Below are 27451 nucleotides of genomic sequence, written 5' to 3' on the forward strand. Positions count from 1 at the left end.
TAAGTAAAATACAGGTATTAGTTTTATGTGTACAGTCCTCTACTTATATGGAAAGGTAAACTGTTACAGTAATCTACCTTATCTCCTAACTCTCTAACTTTCCCACTGCAATCAATTCATACAATACAACCTCAATCAATACAATTTCATAGCTAATCTTTTAAAAATAAAGTTCCAATGCCCAAATTCTTTGGCTAAAAACCTTCACTCACCCACCAAGTAAGTATAAAACCCTCAGCTGGATTTTCAAGGCCCTCTTTAACATACTTCAAAAGGGACTTTTCAGCTTTTTGTCTCTCTTCATGGCCAAATTAAAATGTCTAGTGTTCCAAGAGAGCTCTGAATGCTTTGTGTCACTAGCTCTTTGCTCATCCTGTCTATCATAGCCGAGCCTTTTTACAGGGAAAGCATAGTGAAATCTGCACCCAAAGTCCCAGAGCCATTAAAAGGCCAGGACAACTTCTGTAATAATGTCTAGAAAAATGGACTCAGAGTTCCAATTTGCAAGGCCGTGAACTCATTTCCAGCGATAAGCAAGAAGCAACTTTGCCTCAAATATAAAGGACTTCAACAGTGTACAGTAATTATATTTCAATGCTATATTATTTATTTTTTAATTTGCTTATATTATAAAACTAGGAAGACCTGGCTTTGGTTACATAGTTCCCTCTGACCTCTTAGTTTGCTAATTTCTGACGTTTTTATCTTTAAACAGCATTTCTATGCTCAATTTGTCACGTCTTGCTTCCATGTAAGTCATAACATCCATGAAATTAATGATTCAAAAACCCTTGGTCACTTGGCGATCAGAGCTTTACCCATCCTATTTCTATTTCCTCTTGTGCTCAAAAACTCGAGGCCACCACCTCTCACTGCATCTCCAGCACTGGGAAACTTTAGGGTTGTTTTTAAATCCCTTCTTCATCCTTACATCTAATCAATCATTTCTCTCTCCTGGATGTTTCCTGAAGCTGCATTATCCTATTACCAGCACAGCAGTCAAGGCTGTAGCCTAATGGCTGCTCACCTGGACTATAACCACAGACATCCACCTGAAGCCTCCTCCTTTCTTCTTGCTTGCTCTGTCTAAACCTTTTCTCCACACAGCCGCCAGAGAATTCTTCCTAAAAGGACAAGCTGATATGCCACTCCCAAGCCTAACTTTTATTGCTCCCATTGCCAACAGGCTGAGAGTAAGCTCTCCATAGGGAATCTAAGGGTTTCCTTGATAACTTCATCCCCACTTATCTCTCCAGCTTTACGTTTTTTAACTTCCTGCCTCGAAATCTTATGCCTGAGCAACAAGAAGTGCTTGAAATTCTGAGGACAATACACTGTTTCTCACTTCCCTCCCTTTGTTTCCACTATTGCCTTTGCTTGCAATGCAACTTTCTGGATTTTCCCATAATACATTGTCATGCACCCTGTAAAAGGCAGCCAGGCACCACCCACCCTAGGAAGTCTTGCTTGACTAACACAGGCTGGGTTTGATGCTCTTTTCTCATGCTTCTTTAGTAGTCTGTTCCTCCCTTTATCGTGTGAGTTCCTTATGCGTAATAACTGTCTTATTCATCTTTGTACCCCTCAGTGCTCAGCAGAGAATAAGTACTCAGTAAATATCTGATGAACAAATGAGTTGTGCAGAATCTGAAAACCTGAGGTATTTTATTTTAATTGAGCACAGTTTTTCAGACTCTATGGTTTTTATGTACATTCTATTAGTTTTAAATAACATTTTCTGTAATATGCTTATTTTTATAGAATTAATTTACTTTTAAAAAAGTTTTTAGTTAAAGAGGATGGTTAGAAGCAGCCACTAAGAAGGTTAAATGACATATATTTATTACTTAAATCCTTGATTGTCCCTGTGGATTCTCCACTTTATGAGTGTGGAGATAGTTTTAAATTTAATTACATTTAATTTTTATTTTCTGACAGAGCCTAATATAGCTGAAAGAATTAGAGTTGATCTTCAAATATGGCTTTGTTGCCGATAACTTGGGAAACTATTGAACAGAGATAGTTGCCTGCATTAAAAATAAACGTGCTGGGATAAACCTTCCACACACTGAGATGACCTGGAAGAGTCTCAGAACACGTTCTCATTGGAGAACTTAGTCCTGCCACATCAGTAGTGGGTTGAAGCATTTTCCCTATAAAATCTATGTAACTGACTTGTTTTACTTTACTTTTAGAGATAGCCAGTATGTGGCAACATCGATAACTCTTTTCTAAATCATTTTTATGTCATGTACTTCTATTTTTAAAACTAAATTTTGTAAAACTGAATTAGTTTTACATGCTGGCATGCTGGCAAAAACCAAATGCAAAACATTTTATAATGTTGTAACATGTAAATAATCTACAGAATTTTCTTGCATCTGCCAAGACTGAATTATTTTTAACATTAAGTATATTTTTAAGGTGTAGTGGCAAGTACATCCAGAGGAAAGGGATTTAATAGGCATTTTCTTGCAAATCTAGATACGGGTAACTATTGAAATTGCTTGTCATGTGTTTGATTTTCATTTTCCTTAGAATGTGTTACTTTGCTGAAACTGTATTCAAAGGCTGGATCAATTGATCTCCTGCAAGATACACTTGAAGGTTAAGTAACTACAGATCTCAGCTAATCCCATGTAATCTGCTGTTACTAAATGGCTGTTTGTATTCCAGGCATACCAGTTTCTGAATGCTTAGGATTCGGTTTTTACCTTTTGTTTAAATAACCTCTAAAAGGAGCAATGCATCTATTTGCATGTCTGTGCATTGTCCTTAGCTTTTTGGAAGGAGTGGGCTGTTCGTGTCCTTCACAGTGCACCTGTGATTATCATGGCAGAAATGACGGCTCAGGATCAAGGTATGCTCCTCTGCTTGTTACTAAGTGTTGTCATTATTTTGACAAAAAGGACCCAAACAAGAAAGCCTACTTTTGAAAGCAAATGTTTGGGGATCAGAAATCGCAGAAAAGAATGTTTAGTGTCCATAAGCTTTAACTTAATTGTGTTAATACTGGTCACCTACTCCTTCACTGTTTTCATTTTGAGCAGTTTAACTCTCAAAGACCTCTCAAGTTACTGGAAATTTCTAAACACATTCTGTGTTCCAAAATTTTTATTATGCTCATGTTCGCAAATTGTTACTTGAGATCAAACCATTTAAAGGTGCGTGGCCAGCTTAGCCCTTGATTATAGAAAGGCTAAGAGGGCAGGCTGAACAGGAGCTGCGTGACATGCTTAGATACTTTGCTTTCATGGCTCTCCACTTCCTTTGAGAATTATTCATGCCAATTGAATGGCAGAAAGAAAGATCTCAAGAGTGAAGTTAGAGAGGTTAATAGTTAGAATTTTTCATTTTAAGCTGATGGAATTTACAAAATAAAGAAGATTGAAAAAGATACTGTCTGTTGCAGTCACTGTAGGATCTCACAGAAGTTATCCAATCTCTAGGTTGCTTTAGCATCTACTTGTGTAGTGAGAAGAGTTATTTACTTATAATGTGCATGAGGCCTTTTAGATATGTTAAATGCAAAACAGAACTCTTGCTAGCTAAACACAGTAGAATTTGAATTTTTTTTGAGAGGGTATTTAATAACAAAATCAGGTTATTTGTGACTTGGTTGAAGTAAATAGTGTCTCAGATAAAATAATTTGTTAAAAGAGTTGCCCAATTTATGTCTTATAACTTTAAACAAATAAATAATAATAACTAAGACATATTTGTGAAAAGCTTATCTTGTTATTGTATAAACTTTAGTTAACCAATTCTTGGTATTTTTTGAGATATTCACTGGGTGGTTAAAGACAATGAAGAGAATGTAGCAAGTTAAAGGCTTACTTGTCCAGGGACGTGTAGCAGTGAAGGATCAGGCCAGGGTACTTTTGAGAACTATCACAGAAATGTTTCCTTCTTTGTGGTGACCCCATTATTGATGGATTTTATAAAAATTATAGCATATTAGGCCTGGAAAGAAATAATCTAGTTCAACCCCTTGTCAGTTTATAAGTGAAGAAACTAAACTGTGTGGAGACCAAATGACTTGTCCTAGATCATATAATTGTGTTGAGGTAGTAACTAAGTTCATAAAGATGCTAGATCTTTTAGCGTACAAACTAGGCTTTCTTCTATGATAGCATGCTGAGATACTTATTTTATTTATTTATTTTTTTGAGACAGAGTCTCGCTTTGTCAGCCAGGCTGGAGTACAGTGGCACAATCTCGGCTCATTGCAACCTCCATCTCCCGGGCTCAAGCAATTCTCCTGCCTCAGCCTCCCAAGGAGCTGGGATTACAGGCGTGTGCCACCATGCCCGGCTAGTTTTTGTATTTTTAGTAGAGACAGGGTTTCACCATGTTGGCCAGGCTGGTCTCGAACTCCTGACCTCAGGCAATCCACCCACCTCGGCCTCCCAAAGTGCTGGGATTACAGGCGTGAGCCACTGCACCCGGCCAATACTTTCTTAATGAGTAGAAACTGCTACCATTCTGGTATAAAGTAGTACTGAAATCTGTGATACAAAATAGAGATGAAAAGTAAGAGATATCCCTACAGGATTTCAAAGATTCCATGAGGTCTTCTCCTGAAGTTATAGAAAGGACATAACACCACCACTACATTGCAGCTTTATGCTGCTTACGTGTGTATACATTATGAGCTGGTTTTTCAAATCCACTGATTTAATGTCATGTGTTTCACTAAAGGGTTATTTTATTGTAATTATTTACTAAATTTATAGTGTGCTATAATTTAGATGATACTTTGCAAAACTTCTTATTGTTTATTTTTCTTAATTCAGATGAGTATCTCATACGAGATAAGTCTTTTTCCAGGCTAAAATGAATCTAAATTCTCAGATTCCTAATACTTTAAATTTACACATGGGACAGTGTTGTTTTTCTTTCTTTTTTTTTTTTTTCCTATTTTGAGATGGAGTCTCGCTCTGTCACCCAGGCTGGAGTGCAGTGGCGTGATCTTGGCTGACTGCAACCTCTGCCTCCCAGGTTCAAGCGATTCTCCCACCTTCGCCTCCTGAGTAGCTGGGATTACAGGCACCTACCACCACACCTGGCTAATTTTTGTATTTTTAGTGGAGTTGGGGTTTCACCGTGTTGACCAGGCTGGTCTCAAACTTCTGACCTCAGGTGATCTGCCCACCTTGACCTCCCAAAGTGCTGGAATTACAGCCATGAGCCACATTGCCCAGCCAGGACAGTGTTGTTTTTCTATGCCTGTTTTATATGTGCCAACAAACAAGATCAAAATGTGACTTGCTCAAGGTCAACTCCTAGTTTCTGGTTTATTCCTTAGGCAGAAAGCAATGTGCAAGTCACGTTATTTAAACAGAGCTCAACTTTAAACATGTACTGTGAACACTTTTTTTTTTTCACCTAAATAAATTATTCTCTGAACAAGGATTGATTTATTATTTTAACAGGGGGTTCTTTTAAAATGGGCCGTTTCCTAAAGAGGTGCACTTTAGGTTGGACAGAAGTGGTTTTGAAAGGTGGCTGTGAAACCCACTAGCTGGGTGACCTTGGGAAGTTACTGAATGTTGGTGGGCCTCAGTTACTTTCCATGTAAAACCGAGGTTGTTGACAGTAGCAGCAAATACCTACTGAGTATGTATTCTATGCCAGGAAGTTGTAGAGTTTTATATCCATTGTAATTAATCATCCATAACAGTGCCATATGGGAAAATGAGGTTGAGACACTGGTGAGGTGGTTTTCCATGGCCACAGAGGAGGTGGCAGACCTTAGACCTTGGTTAGATTTGAACCAAGGCCCTCCTTGGCCTCCCAAAGTGCTGGGATTACAGGTGTGAGCCACTGCCTGGCTGAAAATTGATACATTTTTCAAATGAGAAGTATTTTTTTTCAAATGGGTATTGGAAAGTGAGTTTCCTCACATTGCTCATGTTGTGACACTAGGTTGGTGCTATGTAATGACATGGATATGAACGAGCTGCCTACGAACCTCCCCGTGGACACTGTGAAGCTTCGCATAGAGAAGACTGTCATCCGCAGAATCTCTGCAGAGGCCTTCTATTACCTGGTGGAGCTCCAGTATCTCTGGGTGACTTACAATTCCGTGGCCAGCATTGACCCCAGCAGCTTTTACAACCTGAAGCAACTGCATGAGTTGCGCTTGGATGGGAATTCTCTGGTTGCTTTCCCTTGGGCATCTCTGCTGGACATGCCCCTTCTGAGGACCCTGGACTTGCACAATAACAAAATAACCAGTGTGCCAAATGAGGCTCTCAGGTGTCTGAAGAACCTTGCCTACTTGGATTTATCAAGCAACAGACTCACCACATTGCCACCAGATTTCCTGGAGAGCTGGTCTCATTTAGTTACAACACCTTCTGGAGTCCTGGACCTTTCCCCAAGCAGGATTATTCTTGGTAAGCTCGCAAGCCTCTGGGCTTTTCATCTATAGATACTTTGCTATGCATAGCTTTTGTTGTCCCGTCTTTTAAAATTTATTGGATTTGGCTTTTTACTCTGTAATTGCACTTTTACTGGAATAGTACCTTATTAGTTAACCTAGGTCAAGTTACCTCTTTCTCCTGTGTAAGGTGTAAGGGCTGTGTGTGTGTGCATGCATGTGTGTACATACATATGTGGAAAAGTGGAGGAGAACTTGCGTCATAAATGGAGAGAGGACCATTTCTTTTAAAGAGCCTCCAGCTGAGAGACAGAAGCCACCAACCTGCATAGACTCTTGTGAGCACAGCATTGCTCCATACTCTGGTACAAAGTTCTGCTCAGTTTGCTTTTCAACTCTTCATTAGGTTCTTCAGGAGCAGGAGACGGGCACTGGCATCTTTATGCGATAGCAGTGGCTTCATTAGTTAGGAAGAATAGCTTCTAAATTTCCTTAATCTAAAAAGAAATGGTGGAAACACCAGTTATTTTACTGGTCCCAAATTGTTCTCCTAACTGATTTGGTCTCTTAGTTTAGCTGTGACTAGTTTTGGAATTTTGAACTTGGTCTTGTTTAGGTTCTATGTGTATTTCTCTGGTTCTTTTTATTATTATTATTATTATTATTATACTTTATGTGCAGAACGTGTAGGTTTGTTACATAGGTATAAACATGCCATGGTGGCTTGCTGCACCCATCAACTTGTCATCTACATTAGGTATTTCTCCTAATGCTATCCCTCCCTTAGACCCCTACCCCGCAATAGGCCCCGGTGTGTGATGTTCCCCTCCCTGTGTCCATGTGTTCTCATTGTTCAACTCCCACTTATGGGTGAGAACATGCAGTGTTTGGTTTTCTGTTTCTGTGTTAGTTTGCTGAGAATGATGGTTTCTACTTTCATCCATGTCCCTGCAAAGGACATGAACTCATCCTTTTTTATGGCTGCATAGTATTCCATGGTGTATACACGGCACATTTTCTTTATCCAGTCTATCACTGATGGGCATTTGGTTCGAAGTCTTTGCTATTGTGAATAGTGCTGCAATAAACATACATGTGCATGTGTCTTTATACTAGAATGATTTATAATCCTTTGGGTATATACCCACTAATGGGATTGCTGGGTCAAATGGTATTTCTGGTTCTAGGTCCTTGAGGAATCGCCACACTGTCTTCCACAATGATTGAACTAATTTATACTCCCACCAACAGTGTAAAAGCGTTCCTGTTTCTCCACATCCTCTCCAGCATCTGTTGTTTCCTGACTTTTTGATGATCGCCATTCTAACTGGTGTGAGATGATATCTCATTGTGGTTTTGATTTGCATTTGTCTAGTAACCAGTGATGATGAGCTTTTTTTTCATATGTTTGTTGGTTGCATAAATGTCTTCTTTTGAGAAGTGTCTGTTCATATCTTCTGCCCACTTTTTGATGGAGTTGTTTTTTTTTTTCTGTAAATTTGTTTGAGTTCCTTGTAGATTCTGGATATTAGCCCTTTGTCAGATGGATAGATTGCAAACATTTTCTCCCATTCTGTAGATTGTCTGTTCATCACTTTGATGATAGTTTCTTTTGCTGTGCAGAAGCTCTTTAGTTTAATTAGATCCCATTTGTCAATTTTGGCTTTTGTTTCAATTGCTTTTTGGTGTTTTAGTCATGAAGTCTTTACCCATGCCTATGTCCTGAATGGTATTGCACAGGTTTTCTTCTAGGTTTTTTATGATTTTAGGTCTTACATTTAAGTCTTTAATCCATCTTGAGTTAATTTTTGTATAAGATGTAAAGAAAAGGTCCAGTTTCAGTTTTCTGCATATGGCTAGCCAGTTTTCCCAACCCCATTTATTAAATAGAGAATCCTTTCCCCATTGCTTGTTTTTGTCAGGTTTGTCAAAGATCAGACGGTTGTAAATGTGTGGTGTTATTTCTGAGACCTCTGTTCTGTTCCATTGGTCTATATATCTGTTTTGGTACCAGTACTGTGCTGTTTTGGTTACTGTAGCCTTGTAGTATATTTTGAAGTCAAGTAGCTTGATGCCTCCAGCTTTGTTCTTTTTGCTTAGGACTGTCTTGGCTATATGGGCTCTTTTTTGGTCCCATATGAAATTTAAAGTAGTAGTTTTTCCTAATTCTTTGAAGAAAGTCAATGGTAACTTGATGGGGTTAGCATTGAATCTATAAATTACCTTTGGCAGTATGGCCATTTTCACAATATTGATTCTTCCTATCCATGAGCATGGAATGTTTTTCCATTTGTTTGTATCTTCTTTTATTTCCTTGAGCAGTGGTTTGTAGTTCTCCTTGAAGAGATCCTTCACATCCCTTGTTAATTGTATTCCTAGGTATTTTATTCTCTTTTCACCAATTGTGAATGGGAATGCACTCATGATTTGGCTCTGTTTGTCTATTATTGGTGTATAGAAATGCTTGTGATTTTTGCACATTGATTTTGTATCCTGAGACTTTGCTGAAGTTGCTTTTCAGCTTTGGCTAAGATGATGGGGTTTTCTAAATATACAATCATGTCATCTGCAAACAGAGACAATTTGACTTCCTCTCCTCCTATTTGAATACCCTTTATTTCTCATGCCTGATTGCCCTGGCCAGAGCTTCCAATACTGTGTTGAATAGGAGTGGTGAGAGAGGGCATCCTTGTCTTGTGCTGGTTTTCAGAGAGAATGCTTCCAGCTTTTGCCCATTCAGTATGATATTGGCTGTTGGTTTGTCGTAAATAGCTCTTATCATTTTGAGATACATTCCATCAATACCTAGTTTATTGAGAGTTTTTAGCATGAAAGGATGTTGAATTTTATTGAAGGCCTTTTCTGCAACTATTGAGATAATCATGTGGTTTTTGTCACTGGTTCTGTTTATGTGATGGATTACATTTACTGATTTGCATATGTTGAACCAGCGTTGCATCCCAGGGATGAAGCTGACTTGATCGTGGTGGATAAGCTTTTTGATGTGCTGCTGGATTCAGTTTGCCAGTATTTTATTGAGGATTTTCATGTCAATGTTCATCAGGGATATTGGCCTGAAATTTTCTTTTTTTGTTGTGTCTCTGCCAGGTTTTGGTAGCAGGATGATGCTGGCCTCATAAAATGAGTTCCTCTTTTTCTTTTTTTCTTTCTTTGTACCTCTGGTACCTCTGGTAGAATTCAGCTGTGAATCCATCTGGTCCTAGGCTGTTTTTGGTTGGTAGGCTATTTAATTACTGCCTCAATTTCAGAACTTGTTATTTGTCTATTCAGGGATTCAACTTCTTCCTGGTTTAGTATTGGGAGGGTGTATGTGTCCAGGAATTTATCCATTTCTTCTAGATTTTCTAGTTTATTTGCATAGAGGTGTTTATAGTATTCTCTGATGGTAGTTTGTATTTCTTTGGGGTCAGTGGTTATATCCCTGTATCATTTTTTATTGAGTCTATTTGAGTCTTCTCTCTTTTCTTCTTTATTAGTCTTGCTAGCAGTCTATTTTGTTAATCTTTAAAAAAAAAAAAAGATCCTGGATTCACTGATTTTTTTGAAGGGTTTTTCATGTCTCTGTCTCCTTCAGTTCTGCTCTGATCTTGGTTATTTCTTGTCTTCTGCTAGCTTTTGAATTTGTTTGCTTTCGCTTCACTACTTCTTTTAATTGTGATTTTATGATGTCAATTTTAGATCTTTCTCACTTTCTCCTGTGGGCATTTTGTGCTATAAATTTCCCTCTAAACACTGCTTTAGCTGTGTCCCAGAGATTCTGGTACATCGAGTCTTTGTTCTCATTGGTTTCAAAGAACTTTTTTATTTCTGCCTTAATTTCGTTATTTACCCAGTGGTCATTAAGCAGCAGGTTGTTCAGTTTCCATGTAGTTGTGCAGTTTTGAGTGAGTTTTGTAATCCTTAGATCTTTTCTGTTTTTGAGACAGAGTCTCGCACTGTCACCCGGGCTGGAGTGTAATGGCACTATCTTGGCTCACCGCAACTTTCACCTCCTGGGTTCAAGCAGTTCTCCTGCCTCAGGCTCCTGAGTAGCTGGGATTACAGGTGCCCACCACCACACCTGGCACATTTTTTGTATTTTTAGTACAGATGGGGTTTCACTATGTTGGCTAGGCTGGTCTTGAACTCCTGATCTTGTGATCCTCCTGCCTCGGCCTCCCAAAGTGCTGGGATTACAGGTGTGACCTACCGTGCCGGGCTAATCCTGAGTTCTAATTTGATTGCACTGTGGTCTGAGAGATTGTTTGTTATGATTTCCATTCTTTTGCATTTGCTGAGGAGTGTTTTTACTTCCAATTATGTTGTCAATTTTAGAATTGTGATGTGGTGCTGAGAAGGATGTGTATTCCGTTGATTTGGGGTGGAGAGTTCTGTAGATGTCTATTAGGTCTGCTTGGTTCAGAGCAGAGTTCAAGTCCTGAATATCCTTGTTAATTTTCTGTCTTGTTGATCTGTCTAATATTGACAGTGGGGTGTTAAAGTCTCCCACTATTATTGTGTGGGAGTCTAAGTCTCTTTGTAGGTCTCTAAGAACTTGCTTTATGAATCTGGATGCTCCTGTATTGGGTGTATATATATTTAGGATAGTTAGCTCTTCTTGTTGCATTGGTCCCTTTACCATTATGTAATGGGCTTCTTTGTCTCTTTTGATCTTTGTTGGTTTAAAGTCTGTTTTTATCAGAGACTAGGATTGCAGCCCCTGCCTTTTTTTTTTTTTTTTTTTTTTTTTTTTTTGCTTTCCATTTGCTTGGTAAATATTCCTCCATCCCTTTATTTTTGAGCCTATGTGTGTCTTTGCACATGAGATCGGTATCCTGAATACAGCACGCAAATAGGTCTTGATTCTTTATCCAGTTTGCCAGTCTGTGTCTTTTAATTGGGGCATTTATCCCATTTACATTTAAGGTTAATATTGTTATGTGTGAATTCGATCCTATCATTATGATGCTAGCTGGTTATTTTGCCTGTTAGTTGATGCAGTTTCTTCATGGTGTTGAAGATCTTTATAATTCAGTATGTTTTTGCAGTGGGTGGTACCGGATTTTCCTTTTCATATTTAGTGCTTCCTTCAGGAGCTCTTTTAGGGCAGGCCTGGTGGTGACAAAATCTCTCAACATTTGCTTGTCTGTAAAGGATTTTATTTCTCCTTCATTTATGAAGCTTAGTTTGGCTGGATATGAAATTGTGGGTTGAAAATTCTTTTCTTTAATAATGTTGAATATTGGTCCCCACTCTCTTCTGGCTGTACGGTTTCTGCAGAGAGATCTGCTGTTAGTCTGATGGGCTTCCCTTTGTGGGTAACCTGACCTTTTTCTCTGGCTGCCCTTAACATTTTTTCCTTCATTTCAACCTTGGTGAATCTGACGATTATGTTTCTTGGGGTTGCTCTTCTTGAGGAGTATCTTAGTGGTGTTCTCTGTATTTCCTGAATTTGAATCTTGGTCTGTCTTGCTAGGTTGGGGATATTCTCCTGGATAATATCCTGCAGAGTGTTTTCCAACTTGGTACCATTCTCCTCGTCACTTTCAGGTACACCAATCAAATGTAGGTTTGGTCTTTTCACATAGTCCCATATTTCTTGGAGGCTTTGTTCATTCCTTTTCATTCTTTCTTCTCTAATCTTGTCTTCATGCTTTATTTCATTAAATTGATCTTCAATCTCTGATATCCTTTCTTCCACTTGATGGATTTGGCTATTGATACTTGTGTATGCTTCATGAAGTTCTCGTGCTGTGTTTTTCAGGTGCATCAGGCCATTTATATTCTTCTCTAAACTGGTTATTCTAGTTAGCAATTCCTTTAACCTTTTTTCAAGATTCTTAGCTTCCTTGCATTGGGTTAGGACATGCTCCTTTAGCTTGGAGGAGTTTGTTATTACTCATCTTCTGAAGCCTACTTCTGTCAATTTGTCAAACTCATCCTCCATCCAGTTTTGTTCCCTTGCTGGCGAGGAGTTGTGATCCTTTGGAGGAGAGGACGCATTCTGGTTTTTGGAATTTTCAGCCTTTTTGTGCTGGTTTTTTCTCATCTTCATGGATTTATCGACTTTTGTCTTTGATGCTGGTGACCTTTGAATGGGGTTTTTGTGTGAACATCCTTTTTGTTGTTGTTGATGCTATTCCTTTCTGTTTGTTAGTTTTCCTTCTAACAGTCAGGCTCCTCTGCTGCATCTCTGCTGGAATTTGCTGGAGGTCCACTCTACACCCTGTTTGCCTGGGTATCACCAGCACAGGCTGCAGAACAGCAAAGATTGCTGCCTGTTCCTTCCTCTGGAAGCTTCATCCCAGAGGGGCACCCACCAGATGCCAGCTGGAGCTCTCCTGTATGATGTGTCCGTTGACCCCTGCTGGGAGTTGTGTCTCCCAGTCAGGAGGCACGGGGGTCAGGGACCCACTTGAGAAGGCAGTCTGTTCTTTAGCAGAGCTTGAGTGCTGTGCTGAGAGATCTGCTGTTCTCTTCAGAGCCGGCAGGCGGGAATGTTTAAGTCTGCTGAAGCTGCGCCCACAGCCGCCCCTTACCCCAAGTGCTGTGTCCCAGCGAGATGGGAATTTTATGTATAAGCCCCTGACTGGGGCTGTTGCCTTTCTTTCAGAGATGCCCCACCCAGAGAGGAGGAATCTAGAGAGGCAGTCTGGCTCCAGTGGCTTTGCCCGGCTGCGGTGGGCTCCGCCCAGTTTGAACCTCCTGGTGGCTTTGTTTACACTGTGAGAAGAAAACCACCTACTCAAGCCTCAGTAATGGTGGATGCCTCTCTCCCCACCAAGCTCGAGTGTTCCGGGTCGACTTCAGACTGCCATGCTGGCAGCGAGAATTTCAAGCCAGTGGATCTTAGCTTGCTGGGCTCTGTGGGAGTGGGATCTGCTGAGCTAGAACACTTGGGTCCCTGGCTTCAGTTCCCTTTCCAGGGAAGTGAACAGTTCTGTCTCACTGGCATTCCAGGTGCCACTGGGGTATGAAAAAAAACTGCAGCTAGCTCAGTGTCTGCCCAAACGGCCACCCAGTTTTGTGCTTGAAAGCTAGGGCACGGGTGGTGTAGGCATCTGAGGGAATCTCCTGGTCTTTGGGTTGCAAAGACTGTGGGAAAAGTGTAGTATCTGGGCTAGAGTGCTCCGTCCCTCATGGCACAATCCCTCATGGTTTCCCTTGGCTAGGGGAGGGAGTTCCCCGACCCCTTGCACTTCCTGGGTGAGGCAATGCCCCACCCTGCTTTGGCTCACCCTCTGTGGGCTGCACCCACTGTCTAACCAGCCCCAATGAGATGAGCCAGGTACCTCGGTTGGAAATGCAGAAATCACCTGCCTTCTGTGTTGATCTCACTGGGAGCTGCAGACCGGAGCTGGTCCTATTCGGCCGTCTTGCCAGCCACCTTCTCTGTGGTTCTTAAAATGTGATCTCCTTCTACCAGTAAGTTCCTCTCTTCCTCTTCATACACACACACACATATATGTGTGTATGTATCTATCTATCTGTCTATCTATCTATCTATCTATCTATCTATCTATCTATCTATCTATCTGTCTGTCTATCGAGAGAAAGAGAGAGTGAGCGAGCTTTGCATGGAGCTCTGTACATGGTGAATGCCTAGAACATGTGATTGCCTGATCGAAATTAGTGAACTGGACCCTTTTCAGGGGTATCTGTAGGCAGTGAAGCATTGTAATCTTTTGTATGAGACACAAGCCTGAAGCTTTGATCAATCAGTTTGATGTCTAAAATTTTGTTCCATTTTTCACCCAATAAGGCTGTGTTGTCCATTCCCAAGTTAATTTTATCATAGCTGCAGCAGAGATTATATTTCTCAGGAAGATGAAAGAACTTCTGGGCGTTTGGCCAGTGAAATGACTTACGAGCCTTTTGGAGTGCAAGACAACATAGATGCTAACTTTGTGCCACGCATCCTTCCTGACCAGTATCACATGATCAAATATTTGCTGAAATAAAGCACAAGTAAAAGATACATTTGTAAAAAAAGAAAGTGCTGTAACAGCACTCACATGGCTTTAGCATTGCTTTTGTTGAAATGTCAATGTATTTTGTGTTTATGAGACTAAAAATATGACTAATAAGAACCAGGTAGGAAGAGGAAAACTCATATAAGCTCTTCTTATATAGCTAGCTCATGTTTTTCCCAACTGTTCATCTAGTCCTTTAAACATTTTTTGTTAGACAATAAAAGTACTATTGTAGAATGGGTTAGAGAATAAAATCATATTAGTTTAACTTAGCAGATTATTTGTGGAGTTCTTATTATATATGCTGATAGGCACATGTAAACCTACACTGTGGTATTTATTTACTTTATTTTAGCCACCAATCTGAATCTTATGAGTAAGATTAATAGCTAGAAGATTCTATTTCCCTACCTATTTTTCTAAGTTTCCTGGCAAGTAATTCTTGGTTCTAATAGAATTACCCAATGGAAAAAATATAGTAGAAAATAAAATTCAAATTACTACTAATTTAATAAAATTACTAAATTGCAATTAACAACTTTCTAATGATCAGTTACTAACATTACTATGAAGAAGCAATTATTGAACATTCATATTTTTCCCTTGGGAGTTAAATCTGGATGGGAACTTAGGGATCAAAGGGAAAGGGTTATGAAACTTTACTGTCCATGGGAAGTTACCCAAACAATTTTAACTGCATTTTAGGGCCCAGATTTTTTAAAATCAGTAACTTGAAAATACTTTTTTATAACATTAAATTTTAATACAAGGCTATGTAACTGTATAAAAAGCGTTATCATAACAATTTAAAAATGTGCAAAGACGAAGACTGAAAAAAATTCACTAGCTGTTTAGCTATTTTCTTTGGGTAGTGGGACATCTTTTCATTTTTCTATATATCCGAAATGTTCTGCAATTATCATGCATTACTTTTATAAAGATAAAAATAATCATGATAATAAATAACAAAGGATAGTTTGAAGCATGTTGAGTGGCAGCTGACCTTAGCAAAGCCATGTTTGATATGTTCCAAAAAGGAGAAGAAGAGAGGACTAATTGATGTGGATAAATCATGCACAGAAAACTCAGTTTTTTCATTTGGAAAATGGTGATGGCAAGGTTTGCTCCATTTTGTTCACAGGACTGTAATGAGAAGAAATGAATATTTCATGTAGCAGTCCTTTAGAATACGAAGTCTACAGTCTCTGAGATTACACTTTTAGATCAACAATTATCTATAGAAGCTGTGACTGGGATGGGAGTGTCCTATAAAGACTTCTTTGTTTGGCCTTTTTGCTATTCCAACAATATTTGAGCCTTTTAGTTGCATCACTGAATATAGTGATAAGAACCACTCCTAGATTTTCTAGAACTTAGTGTTTAAGTATAGCAATTATATCTTTCCAGGTGTCCTGTAGAATTTGCTTCTGTGCTGTTATAGTGGGATACAGTCTGCTTTTATTTAATTTTTATTACTCTGTGTTGATTATTGTTAGCAGATGGAGGTTCTGTTTTTAATAATAATACTAATAGTTAATTTTGATGGAGTTTCTCAATGCCAGGCCGGGTTCTTTTTTTTTTTTTTTTTTTTTTTAATTTCTGAAGTATTTATTGATGATTCTTGGGTGTTTCTGGGAGAGGGGGATATGGGAGGGTCATAGGATAATAGTGGAGAGAAGGTCAGGAGATAAACACATGAACAAAGGTCTCTGGTTTTCCTAGGCAGAGGACCCTGCGGCATTCTGCAGTGTTTGTGCCCCTGGGTACTTGAGATTAGGGAGTGGTGATGACTCTTAAAGAGCATGCTCAGGCCGGGTTCTTATACTCAACCTATGTAACTTCTAGTCTCACAACCCTGTAGTAAATACCACTTCATCCCCATTTTATAGATGAAAAAATGAGACACAAGTTAAGACACTTGCCCAAATTCACTCACCACATAGTGATGGAGCTGGGCTTTGAGGACAGGCCATCTGGCTCCAGAACCCAGGCCCTTCTCCCCTTCTTTGTAATGCGAAGTATATAATAACAGAGTTCCTTTCTTCATATATGCATTACTTTATTGATCACTTTACATCCACCTATTTATGTAATAAAAAAAATTAAGGTTATTGCAGGATCTGGCCAGCAGCCCGCAATGCAATGGGGCTCTTTCTTTGTTCCCAGGCAGATCGGCAGGTCAGAAAATAATAGACACACACAAGATAGTGAAAGCTGGGTCCAGGAGAGTCACTGCCTTCTGGTCCCGCAGTGCCACCAATGCACTGGATATACCAGCATTTATTATTAAGTTTAGTGAGGGCGGGGGTAGGTTAGTGAGGAATTTAGGGTCATTTGATTATGAGGTGAGGTGGTCACATGGGGATGAAGTAATTCTTTAACATAACATCTGTATGCAGAAGTACAGTATACAGAGATAAGAATTTACAGTATAGTGTGTGCATCAGTAATTTCTAACGGAGCCTTAAAACAGAAACACAGTCTTTCCATAACCTATGATTAGCAAGATATTAATCAGCAGTAACAGTTGCAGCAAAAGCTGGTTACAAACAATCCACAGAAACAGGACGTGAGGCTAGACAACTGGTTAGACCAGAAATTCTCAGAAGGGAGTATGCTTTCACCCTAAAGAGGCCTAGAAGAGCTGTGGCAAGATGAGGGTGTTTATAGCCCTATCTTATCCATATGGACAGGTGCCCCTCATGCATCCATTTATAGGCTCTCCACAAGGGTCGCATTCCATTCCCAGAGCTATGAACATCTGCTTTTCTGAGATAGGAATCTTGGTGATGTGAAACCTCCCTGACTCCACGTCCATTCATAGGCTCTCTGCAGGGGGAAGCACATCACGCACTGTTGGCTCATTCTGGCAGTACAATCTGGCATTGTCTTTACACAATCCTGCATGCAATTTTGTACTTACAATAATCAGGAGCATTTCATCTTTTATTCCATAGCAATAGTTTCAGGGGATCTCCCTACATCTCCCCGTTTTCTTTGATTTAAATGAACCATAGCAATCATAGCTTGTTGCTGATCATGATTGGATTGAAGAATATTTTTTCCAATTTTACACATGAACAATAAACCAATAGCACAAATTATACACAGAACAAAATTGACGATAGTGGATCCTCCCAAAGATTTTATCCATTGAATGGGGCTGAGATTAGATAACCCCTCAGAGATATCATCTAAAACTTCAGCACTGGGTAAAGAAGTTAAGTGTGCTTGAGAGGCCTCAAAAATCTGTTCTTTTAGCTTGCTTATGTCTAAACTCAAATTATATTCACTTCCTTGTAAATGGCGTTTTACTGATTCCCAATTGTGAACAGAATCATTATATTGGAACAGAGTTATACAAAAATCAGAAATATTCCAACCACATTGCATTTGTAGTCTATGTTCTAAACTCTTAATTCTATCTCCCATCCATATAATAGTTTGTCTTAGATCATTAATTTGATTGGCCTATTTTTGATCAATACCTGACTGAGAATTCCACATTCAAATGGAATTTTTTTTGCTATTTATCCACTAAATGAGCAGTTTGAATAGATTGAGGTAATGCAACTCCAGCAGTAGCAGCAGTCACTGTAACAGCAATCAAGCCCATTATTACTGCAATTAATGTAAAAATAAATCATTTACTCCTTTTAAGAATTTTCTTTAGAATATTATTAATAACATGGATAGAAGGGGAAGATCTCCAAGGCCTATGTAAGGCTACAGGGAGCCAAATACCTTCTCTGGCTCTGACTATTAAAATACTATGATATTGATTAAAGGATGAGTCAATACAAGTATACAAGTAACAATTAACACAGGTAATTATGTTGGTTTTTGAACTAATATGCATCTTTCCTACTTATAACATATATGGTGGTTTAACACAACTTTTAAGTGGTATAGTTTTGTTGGACTCCATATAGATAGTATATATATTTTGGGATGGTACTCTTTTTTGTGAATGTGGGGTGGGGGGAATAGGTTGTATGAGAGGTGGTAGGGGGACATTAGCAACAGGGGGGTATAAGTCCTCATAATCTTTACTGTCCCATCTTTGAATTGACCTTTTGACGATTGCCATAGTGATATTTTCGGCTGTGTGGAAATAGTAGTGTAAATCAATCCATTGTCTTAGTTTTCAAGGTGACAAGGTGGATTTACTTATAACCCTTTCTCCAGCCCAAACTCTCATACCAGTCATAGCTATGATTAATCTCCATAATTCTGAATGTTCAGGTCCTAAGTGGGGAACAACGAGCCTTGGCTTTGGAGGGGCAATCCCTGCCCCTTTCCACTTTAAAGGAAAAAAGGAGTTAAATCTACGATATAATAGGGGGGGGTTGTCACTACTTTTTTGATAAATAATATCATAGAGAAAATGTTGATAATCTCTGTGGCCTTGAGAGCAATCATTAGTAATATGACTTTTGGGAGCCCAGTCAACAATGGTGTAGTGAGAAGAATTAAATAACACAGTTCCTTCTGAACTAACACAATCCTTCCATATTAATTTGTCAGCATTTGAAGACGAGTTGAGAGGACACGCAGGTCCTAAAGGCTTATATTGGGATGTGTGAATATAATCAGTGATTCCTATTTTGATCTGTCTTAGAGGTTTTAATAACAGCCCTGATACCAAGTGTCCTAAAGGAGGGACAGAGTGACCAGATGGTAGCGTGACCTCCCAAGTTTGAATATCTAATGAGAAACATCCATTAGTGGGTCCCAGGCACAAAGGTGGATACCTAAAACCTAAAGTGGTATTGAAAGGGTTCCTTCTTCTGAAGATTGGGCAGGACAACGATCATCTACAGAACCAGGCATCCGAATAATATCATTAACATAGACCTCAGTAGGAGCGTCCATCCATGTCATGGCTTGAAAAATAGGAGGAAAAGGAATATAGGCCCAATATGTATAGTTTTTAACAGTCTGTGGAGTGACAGAGGGTAGAAGGAGCAGTGTCATCAGGAGGAGGCAGAGATTGAGCCAGACCTGGATCGCTGGAGACATGTTGTTCAGGATGGCTGACTGGATTGTCTGTTGTAAAGGAGTTAGCGTGGTCATTTTCTTCTTTTTGACAATTGGATGTGTTAGTTGTTTCCTGCTGTGGCGTTTTTTCAGCAAATTTCTCTGTCTCATTGTTGCATGCATCTTCAGGACACAATTTCAGGTATCTAGCAGTAATCTAAACAGGAGATTGATGTTCACCTGGGGGAACACAAGCGTAGCCTCTTCCCCACATTAAAATAGAAACTTTTGACCACATATTAGATTGAACATCTTTCCACCATACTTCCCTTCCTTGGTTTACCATGGGACGGTTACCAGAGAAATGTTTTTCAGCAACAGTAACAGAACCAGATTTAGGAATATTAAGAAAATTTAATGTGAGCAATGCCAAGTTTAGTTGTATGTGAGGGGTAGACAACTCCTTATCCCCCTCTTTTTGTTTAGGTAATTGTAATTTTAAAGTTCTGTTACTTATTTCTACAATAGTTTGGCCTTGTGAGTTATAAGGAATACCAGTAATATGTTTAATATGCCACTGATCAAGAAAATTTTTAAAAGCTTTACTGCAATAGGCTGGACCATTGTCTGTTTTGAGCTCACTAGGAATTCCCATAACCACAAAACATGAAAACATATGTTTTTTAACATGAGAAGTGGCTTCTCTGGTTTGACAGGTAGCCCAGATGAAACTGGAAAAGGTGTCAACTGTGACATGCACATAAGCTAATTTTCCAAAAGACGGGCGCCAGATATTGTGGGATCTGGCCAGCAACCCACAATGCAACGGGGCTCTTTCTTTGTTCCCAGGCGGATCGGCAGGTCAAAAAATAATAGACACACACAAGATAGTGAAAGCTGGATCCAGGGGGATCACCGCCTTCTGGTCCCATGGTGCCGCCAATGCACTGGATATACCAGCATTTATTATTAAGTTTAGTGAGGGCAGGGGTAGGTTAGTGAGGGATTTAGGGTCATTTGATTGTGAGGTGAGATGGTCACATGGGGATGAAGTAATTCTTTAACATAACATCTGTATGCAGAAGTACAGTATACAGAGATAAGAATTTACAGTATAGTGTGTGCATCAGTAATTTCTAACAGAGCCTTAAAACAGAAACACAGTCTTTCCATAACCTATGATTAGCAAGATATTAATCAGCAGTAACAGTTGCAGCAAAAGCTGGTTACAAACAATCCACAGAAACAGGACGTGAGGCTAGACAACTGGTTAGACCAGAAATTCTCAGAAGGGAGTATGCCTTCACCCTAAAGAGGCCTAGAAGAGCCGTGGCAAGATGAGGGTGTTTATAGCCTTATCTTATCCATATGGACAGGTGCCCCTCATGCATCCGTTTATAGGCTCTCCACAAGGGTCACATTTCATTCCCAGAGCTATGAACATCTGCTTTTCTGGGACAGGAATCTTAGTGATGTGAAACCTCCCTGACTGCACATCCATTCATAGGCTCTCTGCAGGGGGAAGCACATCACGCACTGTTGGCTCATTCTGGCAGTCCAACCTGGCATTGTCTTTACACAATCCTGCATGCAATTTTGTATTTACAATAATCAGGAGCATTTCATCTTTTATTCCATAGCAGTAGTTTCAGGGGGTCTCCCTACATAAGGTGAGGCTTTTCAATTACTCTTTCTCTTCTACAGGAGTAAAAACATCAACTTAGTAAAATTGTCCTTTATTGTATCCATGAAAACTTAAAATATTGCCCTGCAAATAAACATTGGAATTAACTATAAAACCAGGTTTTGTTTTGCAATGCAGGTAAATTTCCATGGCCTGTTTCTCAAGATTAAGTAAATATTTACACGGGCATATTCTGTAAGTCCTGACACTGTTTGTCTTGGAGAAAAAGGCCTGTGGTAGGATAAAACGTAAAATGCTTTTTTTTTTTGGGGGGTGTTGTTTTACTTGTACCCAAATTTGCTGAATTGTAAACATGGGCTCTTTTCCTGTTTGAAATGGAGTTTGCCTTAAGGACAGTGGCAGCCCTAGTATTTCCAGACTTTTCTAAAATGGTGTTACTTTAGTTCAAAAAACACCAATCTCTGTAGATGTGCCCCACCCTTTTTTTGGTTTGAGGAAACAAATCCACATAGGTAAGGTTTATGCCTTGCTGGGCGCTCTAATCCTCACCCTCTTTCTATAGCTGGTAGAGTCAAGTTTCAAATTTACAGTTAATCTCTAAAGACATCACTCTTTACTTTTTAAAACCTTGTTTTTAATGGAGACATTAAGGTATACTTTGTATAGGTGAAATGCAGGATTGTAAGTCTACAGTTTGTTAAATTCTGATAAATGTATACCCTTACATAACTTACACCATCATCAAGATACAGAATATTTCCATTACCCCAGAAAGTTCTGTGTTTCTTTCCAGTCAATCTTGCCTCACCTATTTGAATTTTCATCGCTATAGGTTAATTGTGCCTGCTCTAGGACGTTATGTAAATGGAATCATATAAGATGCACCTTTGTGCCAGGCTTCTTTCACTCAGCATCATGTTTTTGAAAATCATCCATGCTGTCGCATGTATTGGTAGTTCATTATTGCAAAATTGTATTCAATTGTATGAATGAAGCAATTGTTCATCCTTTCTCCTGATGTTGGACACATGGGTGTTTTGAGTTTGGGGCCATAATAAATTAAGCTGCAATTAACATTCTTGTACAAAGCTTTTTGTGGCACATGTTTTCATTTCTCTTGGATAAATTCCTAGGATTGAAATTGCTGGATTATAGAATGGCTATATGGCTGGGGGCCATGGCTCACACCTGTAATCCCAACACTTTGGGAGGCCAAGGCAGGCAGATCACTTTTGGTCAGGAGTTTGAGACCAGCCTGGTCAATGTGGCGAAACCCCGCCTCTACTAAAAAATACAAAAATTAGCCAGGTGTGGTGGTGCATGCCTATAGTCCCAGCTACTCAGGTGAGGTAGGAGAAACCTGGGAGGTGGATGTTGCAGTGAATTACGATCACGTCACTGCACTCCATCCTGGGTGGAAAAAAAAAAAAAAAGAATGGCTATATGTATAACTTTTAAGGAAACTGCCCGTTTTCCAAAGAGGCTGTATAACATTATACATTCCCACTAGCACTGCATGACAGTCTGGTTGCTCCATATCCTCACCAACACTTAATGTTGTTGGTCTTTTTCATTTCAGCTATTCTGGGGGGTGGGTGGGTCAGGAAGTGGTATCACAATGCATTTTTAATTTCCATTTCCCTGATTATTAATGGTGTTGGCCAGATTTTCATTTGCTTATGGGTCACTGTATATCTTCCTTTATGAACTATCTTTTGCTTAATTTTTAAGGGCTATTTGTCTTTTCTTTATTGAATATAAGTCTTTTGTCTGTTATATGCATTGTGAATATTTTCTCCAAGGCTGACTTGCCTATTCATTTTTTCCTGGTGTCTTTGGTAAAAATGGTTTACATTTTGATGACATTTGATTCATTAGTTTTTTTCTTTTACAGTTAGTGCTTTCTGTGTATCATCTAAAACATATTTGCCTACCTCAAAATCACAGATATGATATTTTCTTATAGTTTTAGCCTTTATACTCAATTTTTAGCTGTATATTCTTAGCTCTTAGGCTTATAGCTATTATCCATCTCAAAATAGTTTTGGAGTATTGTGTAAAGTAGGGGTTGAGGTTCATATGCTTGCAAACACATGTCCACTTGTTCCAGCACCATTCATTAAAAAGATGTTCCTTTCCCTACTGAATTATTAAACATGGTTGTCTCCACAAAGCTGAGTAGGCATAGTCTTTGCCTTCAAGGGCTTATAATCCTCAGAATAACTTTTGTACAAAAATTTATTGCTCACTTTTCACACAAAAATAGCGCATTTAGTCCAACTATTCTGATGCATATAAATTCTATTCTTTTAGAAAGGATAAAGTTCACTTGTCCCATCCAAGAATAGTTATATAAAGTAAACTAATTAATGCAAATTAGTGTAATTGTAGTTGATGTGTTGCCTTGAAGGAATGCAGTGCAAGTAACAGTTTAACTTGAGAGAGTTCTCTTACCTTTGTCCTCAGAAGAAAAAAACACTTAAATATATTCAGTTCTTGGATCACTATTTTTATTCAGGTTTTAAAAATTGTATCTTTGACCTTAGAAGTTTCAAGCTGGAGTAAATAGACATTTTATTTTTGAAGGATTTAAAAATATTTACGTAACTTTTATATATAACCAGTGAAATTAATTTTTTAAAGAATTTTCTTTCACCATTAATACATTTTTTAATAATTTCAAAGCATGAAATAAATTGTTAACATTGTATAGCTCTTAAATCTTTCCCTATGTAAACATTTATACTCCAGATATTGCTGCTTTAACATTTTAAAATTTTATTTTATTTTGAAAGAGTATCTCACTTTGTCACCCAGGCTGGAGTGCAGCGGCACAAACCATGACTCCTGGGCTCAGTTGATCCCCCCAACTCAGCCTCCTGGGTAGCTGGGACAACAGGCAAGTGCCGCCACCATACCTGGCTAATTTTTGTATGTTTGTATTTTTTGTAGAGACAGGATCTTGCCATGTTGCACAGGCTGGCCTTAAACTCCTGACCTCAAGCAATCTTCCCACCTCAGCCTCACAAAGTGTTGGGATTACAGGTGTGAGCCATTGTGCCTGGACATTTTTTTATTTGTAGATAATAGCACTTACGACTGTCACTATGACTCTAAATGTTTTTAGATGGCAAAGAGATGAGTTATGATAGAAAAGGTATTAGATTAGGATGCTAAAAAAATCTGGGATGTAGGATTCTAAGCCATTTACAAAGTCAAGATAGTAATATCTTTGTGCTTTGGCTTCCTTTGGTGTAAAATTGGAAGAATAATACCAGATTCCAGAGGTAGTATAAGGCATAACATGGCGGTTAAGAGCTTTAACCACCGTGGTGGGTGGTTAAAAGCTTTAACCAGCATGGTGGTTTAAGATCAGGATACTGAAATTCAAATCCTGCCTGTCCAATTGTGTGACCCTGGGCAGATTCCTTAAGCTTCCTGAGCCTTGGTTTTCTCGTCTTTAAAATGGGGATGATAATAGTACTACCTATCCCATGCTTTTGTGAGGGTTGAGTCAGTCCATCCTTCAGACGCTTAGTGCTATTGTTCTTTGATCTCCTGAATCTCTGCATGTCTTGTGAGCAGAGGCAGACATTGATTACCTTTTATTCTGCACTATCTTTTCAAGAGAACAGCTTTGGAGGTAGAAATATATCTCCTTCCAGAGCAAAGGGTAAGCATGCTTACTACCCAGTATAATAAAGATGTCTCCCTTCAGTGCTGTGAGCAATGAACTCCTTCAACCCTGAGCAGGAGTCTTGTGTCTTCTACCAACATCCATAAAATGATGGCAGGCAAACTTGCCCATATCTGAGAAGTTTCCCGGATGTGGACCTCTCAGTGCTAAAAGCAAGAAAGTCCTGGGCAAACTGAAATGAGTTACTGGCAAACTGGAATAGGTTGGTCACCCTAAAGTAGGGTCAAATCTCAGAGCCTCTGCAGTTTTGGACAAGCATGGTCTTTGCCACATAGGAAGCAATCAGCAACTTGTAACTTGCATTGGTAGTATTACATAAAGAAAAAAATCTGGCATAAGTTGAAGTGTTTTCAAAGTATGAGATACTCTATACATATTATATAACAATAAATTTGATGTGCTGGCATATTTAGAAATTAATCTTAAAATTAAAAAAATAGCTATGATGAGCATAGCTTATATATATAGAATATTGACACAAATTTATAGATATAAAATATAAGTAACCTTTTATTTCAATATAAATGTTTTAGTATCATTCTATTTATGAATTCTTACTATATTAAGGTGGGTGTTTACATGTTTCTTTCTAAATCTTTTGATTGTTTTTATCTAACTTAAAATATTCCCTTTCCTCCTCTTAGGCACTATGATAACTTCCCTTTGCCCTAGAGGACACTTGCCAGTTTGCATCCTGTGCTCTTCTCTTTGCTGGTTTTCTCTCTCACTCAGGTAGCAGACGTGATTGGATCCTCACTTTGAGATTTAATTATTTGTGAGAGGCAAGCCATATATTTATTCATTGATTTCTTGCAAACTACAGCTCACAATGCTGACAATACCAACTGATAGCAACATTTTAAATCTTTTATAACTTTTTGTAGAGGTTATTGGCACGTTATACACAAACTGACCTGATTAATTTGTTAAACTGTGTGGGTCACAGTCTAACAGTCTAATTCCAAATTTAGTTCTTTATAATAACATTTACATGTATATAAGGCAAAACTGGTTAATGTGAAAAATACATGTACAAAGTAAAATAAACTACTGAAGGGATTTCAGCCTTTGGAAGAGGTTCATGATTCCCCTTCCCCTCCATTTTAATAAGTAAAATCAGTTATATTGTTTATAAAAGGAGAATTGACTACTTTTAGTCTGTATTGTAGTCAAAGTTGATAAACTGGCTTCACTTTGTATGATATTCACATTTGAACTGTGTATCAGTGTAGACATAGAAAAGTCACAAGCTTGAAAGATTTAACGTTTAAAAATAGCACTATTAGGAGAGTCTAGATCCACAGATTATCTTTAGCACTTCAATCAATGGAGATAAAAATGTTACAAATTAGGCATTCTATCATATTCTTCTGCTTTTTACTGAGTGATGATGGATTTTAGTGTTAGTTTGTTGTTCCATCTTTGGTTTCTTTCAGTCTATGATCATTATTTTTATTTTATAGGCTGATAGAACGTTATGGCTGTAAAAAGCTCTAGCATTTATCTAGTCAACTCTCCCATTTTGCCAGTGAGAAAACAGGCTCAGCAAGGTTGCATCACCCAGGTCACAGAATTAATTAATGGTTGAGCCTCATCAGGAACCCAGGCACAGTAAAGTTGGTGAGAATGCCATTTCTTATTACTTTTAAAATTTCTCTTTCATATATTTAAATCTGGCTTTCACATATCAGGTCAACTAATATGTACAATAATGACTGAATATCTAATATGGTATCTGGTGGGAAATGGGTTTTTGAATGTCTATGAACTGACTACATTATTACAGGTGTTTTGGTATCTATTAGATCATATCTCCACCATTACTTACGTACTTGTTTTGAATTCTTTCTTAGTAGACATACAGATTGTATTACATTTGGTTTCTTTTGTTAAGATCAAGAAAATATGGACTCTAATATAGGGAATATGTTTTATGTGAATGAAATTTGTTACTTATTCAGAGATTGAAATGACTATATTTTACAAAATATTTTAAGTACTATGTTTAGCAAGAAAGGTTAAAGTTCATTATGAATAAACCATTGTTCAAAGTAATTTCCATGAATTATGTAATTAAAAATTCATGCAACTCTATGAAAGGACTACTGCATTCTATAGATGAGGCTGAGAGAGGTTGTTATTATAGATATCTCATGGGGCTGAAGCTTGACAGAACTGAGATTTCAGCCCAGACATTAGGTTCCAGAGCCACACTTAGTCATAGCAATGCGAAAGAAACTAGAAAGTCTGCTTACCACATAAAATTGGATGAAAGAGCCAACAGTTAAGATAACAGAATTCAAATTAATATTGATTCAATAACTAGGTATAGATTAACAAGATTAAATATAAGAGGAAAAGTTTAAAGTTATTCACCCATGGAAGAAAAGCATACTTCTAAAACAGGAGATGAAAAAGTAAACTTTTACCAATCCTGGCAGAAAAATATGAGCCAGTCATGACTTGCTATTATAATTTTTAAAAAGTATAATAAAAATATAGAATTTGAGAACTAACAGTTACATTTCCAGCATGGTTAGAATTTGTAAAATTGCAGTTCTGTCTTTTCTTCTCAATTTATAATCCACTCCATTAGTAAAAAGCTATAACCACAAATCTCTGTGATAAATTCTTTCTATCTTGGGCTTTATATGAGGCTGCTACGGAACATCACCCCTAAGATCCTAGAGAGACTTTTGCCTGACAGAATGCTCTAAAGCTCCATCTTAGATCCTTCTGAGATTTTAGCACAAAATTTTACAGTCCCACCT

At 38.4% G+C, this 27451-nt stretch overlaps 1 protein-coding gene across 1 annotated transcript in view; it reads left to right on the plus strand.

The window, feature by feature from the left end:
- The first annotated feature begins 2649 nt into the window (after positions 1-2649).
- The window catches only part of LRIT3 (leucine rich repeat, Ig-like and transmembrane domains 3), a 30690-nt gene continuing 5888 nt past the window's right edge, over positions 2650-27451 (plus strand). Inside the window, exons 1-2 of the mRNA XM_054485891.1 lie at positions 2650-2860; positions 5929-6401. Of these exons, the coding sequence (XP_054341866.1) occupies positions 2745-2860; positions 5929-6401 (589 nt within the window). The 5' untranslated portion in view covers positions 2650-2744. The remainder of the gene's footprint in view (positions 2861-5928; positions 6402-27451) is intronic.

This window comes from Pongo pygmaeus, chromosome 3 (genome assembly GCF_028885625.2).
Source record: "Pongo pygmaeus isolate AG05252 chromosome 3, NHGRI_mPonPyg2-v2.0_pri, whole genome shotgun sequence".
NCBI classification, from domain to species: domain Eukaryota; kingdom Metazoa; phylum Chordata; class Mammalia; order Primates; family Hominidae; genus Pongo; species Pongo pygmaeus.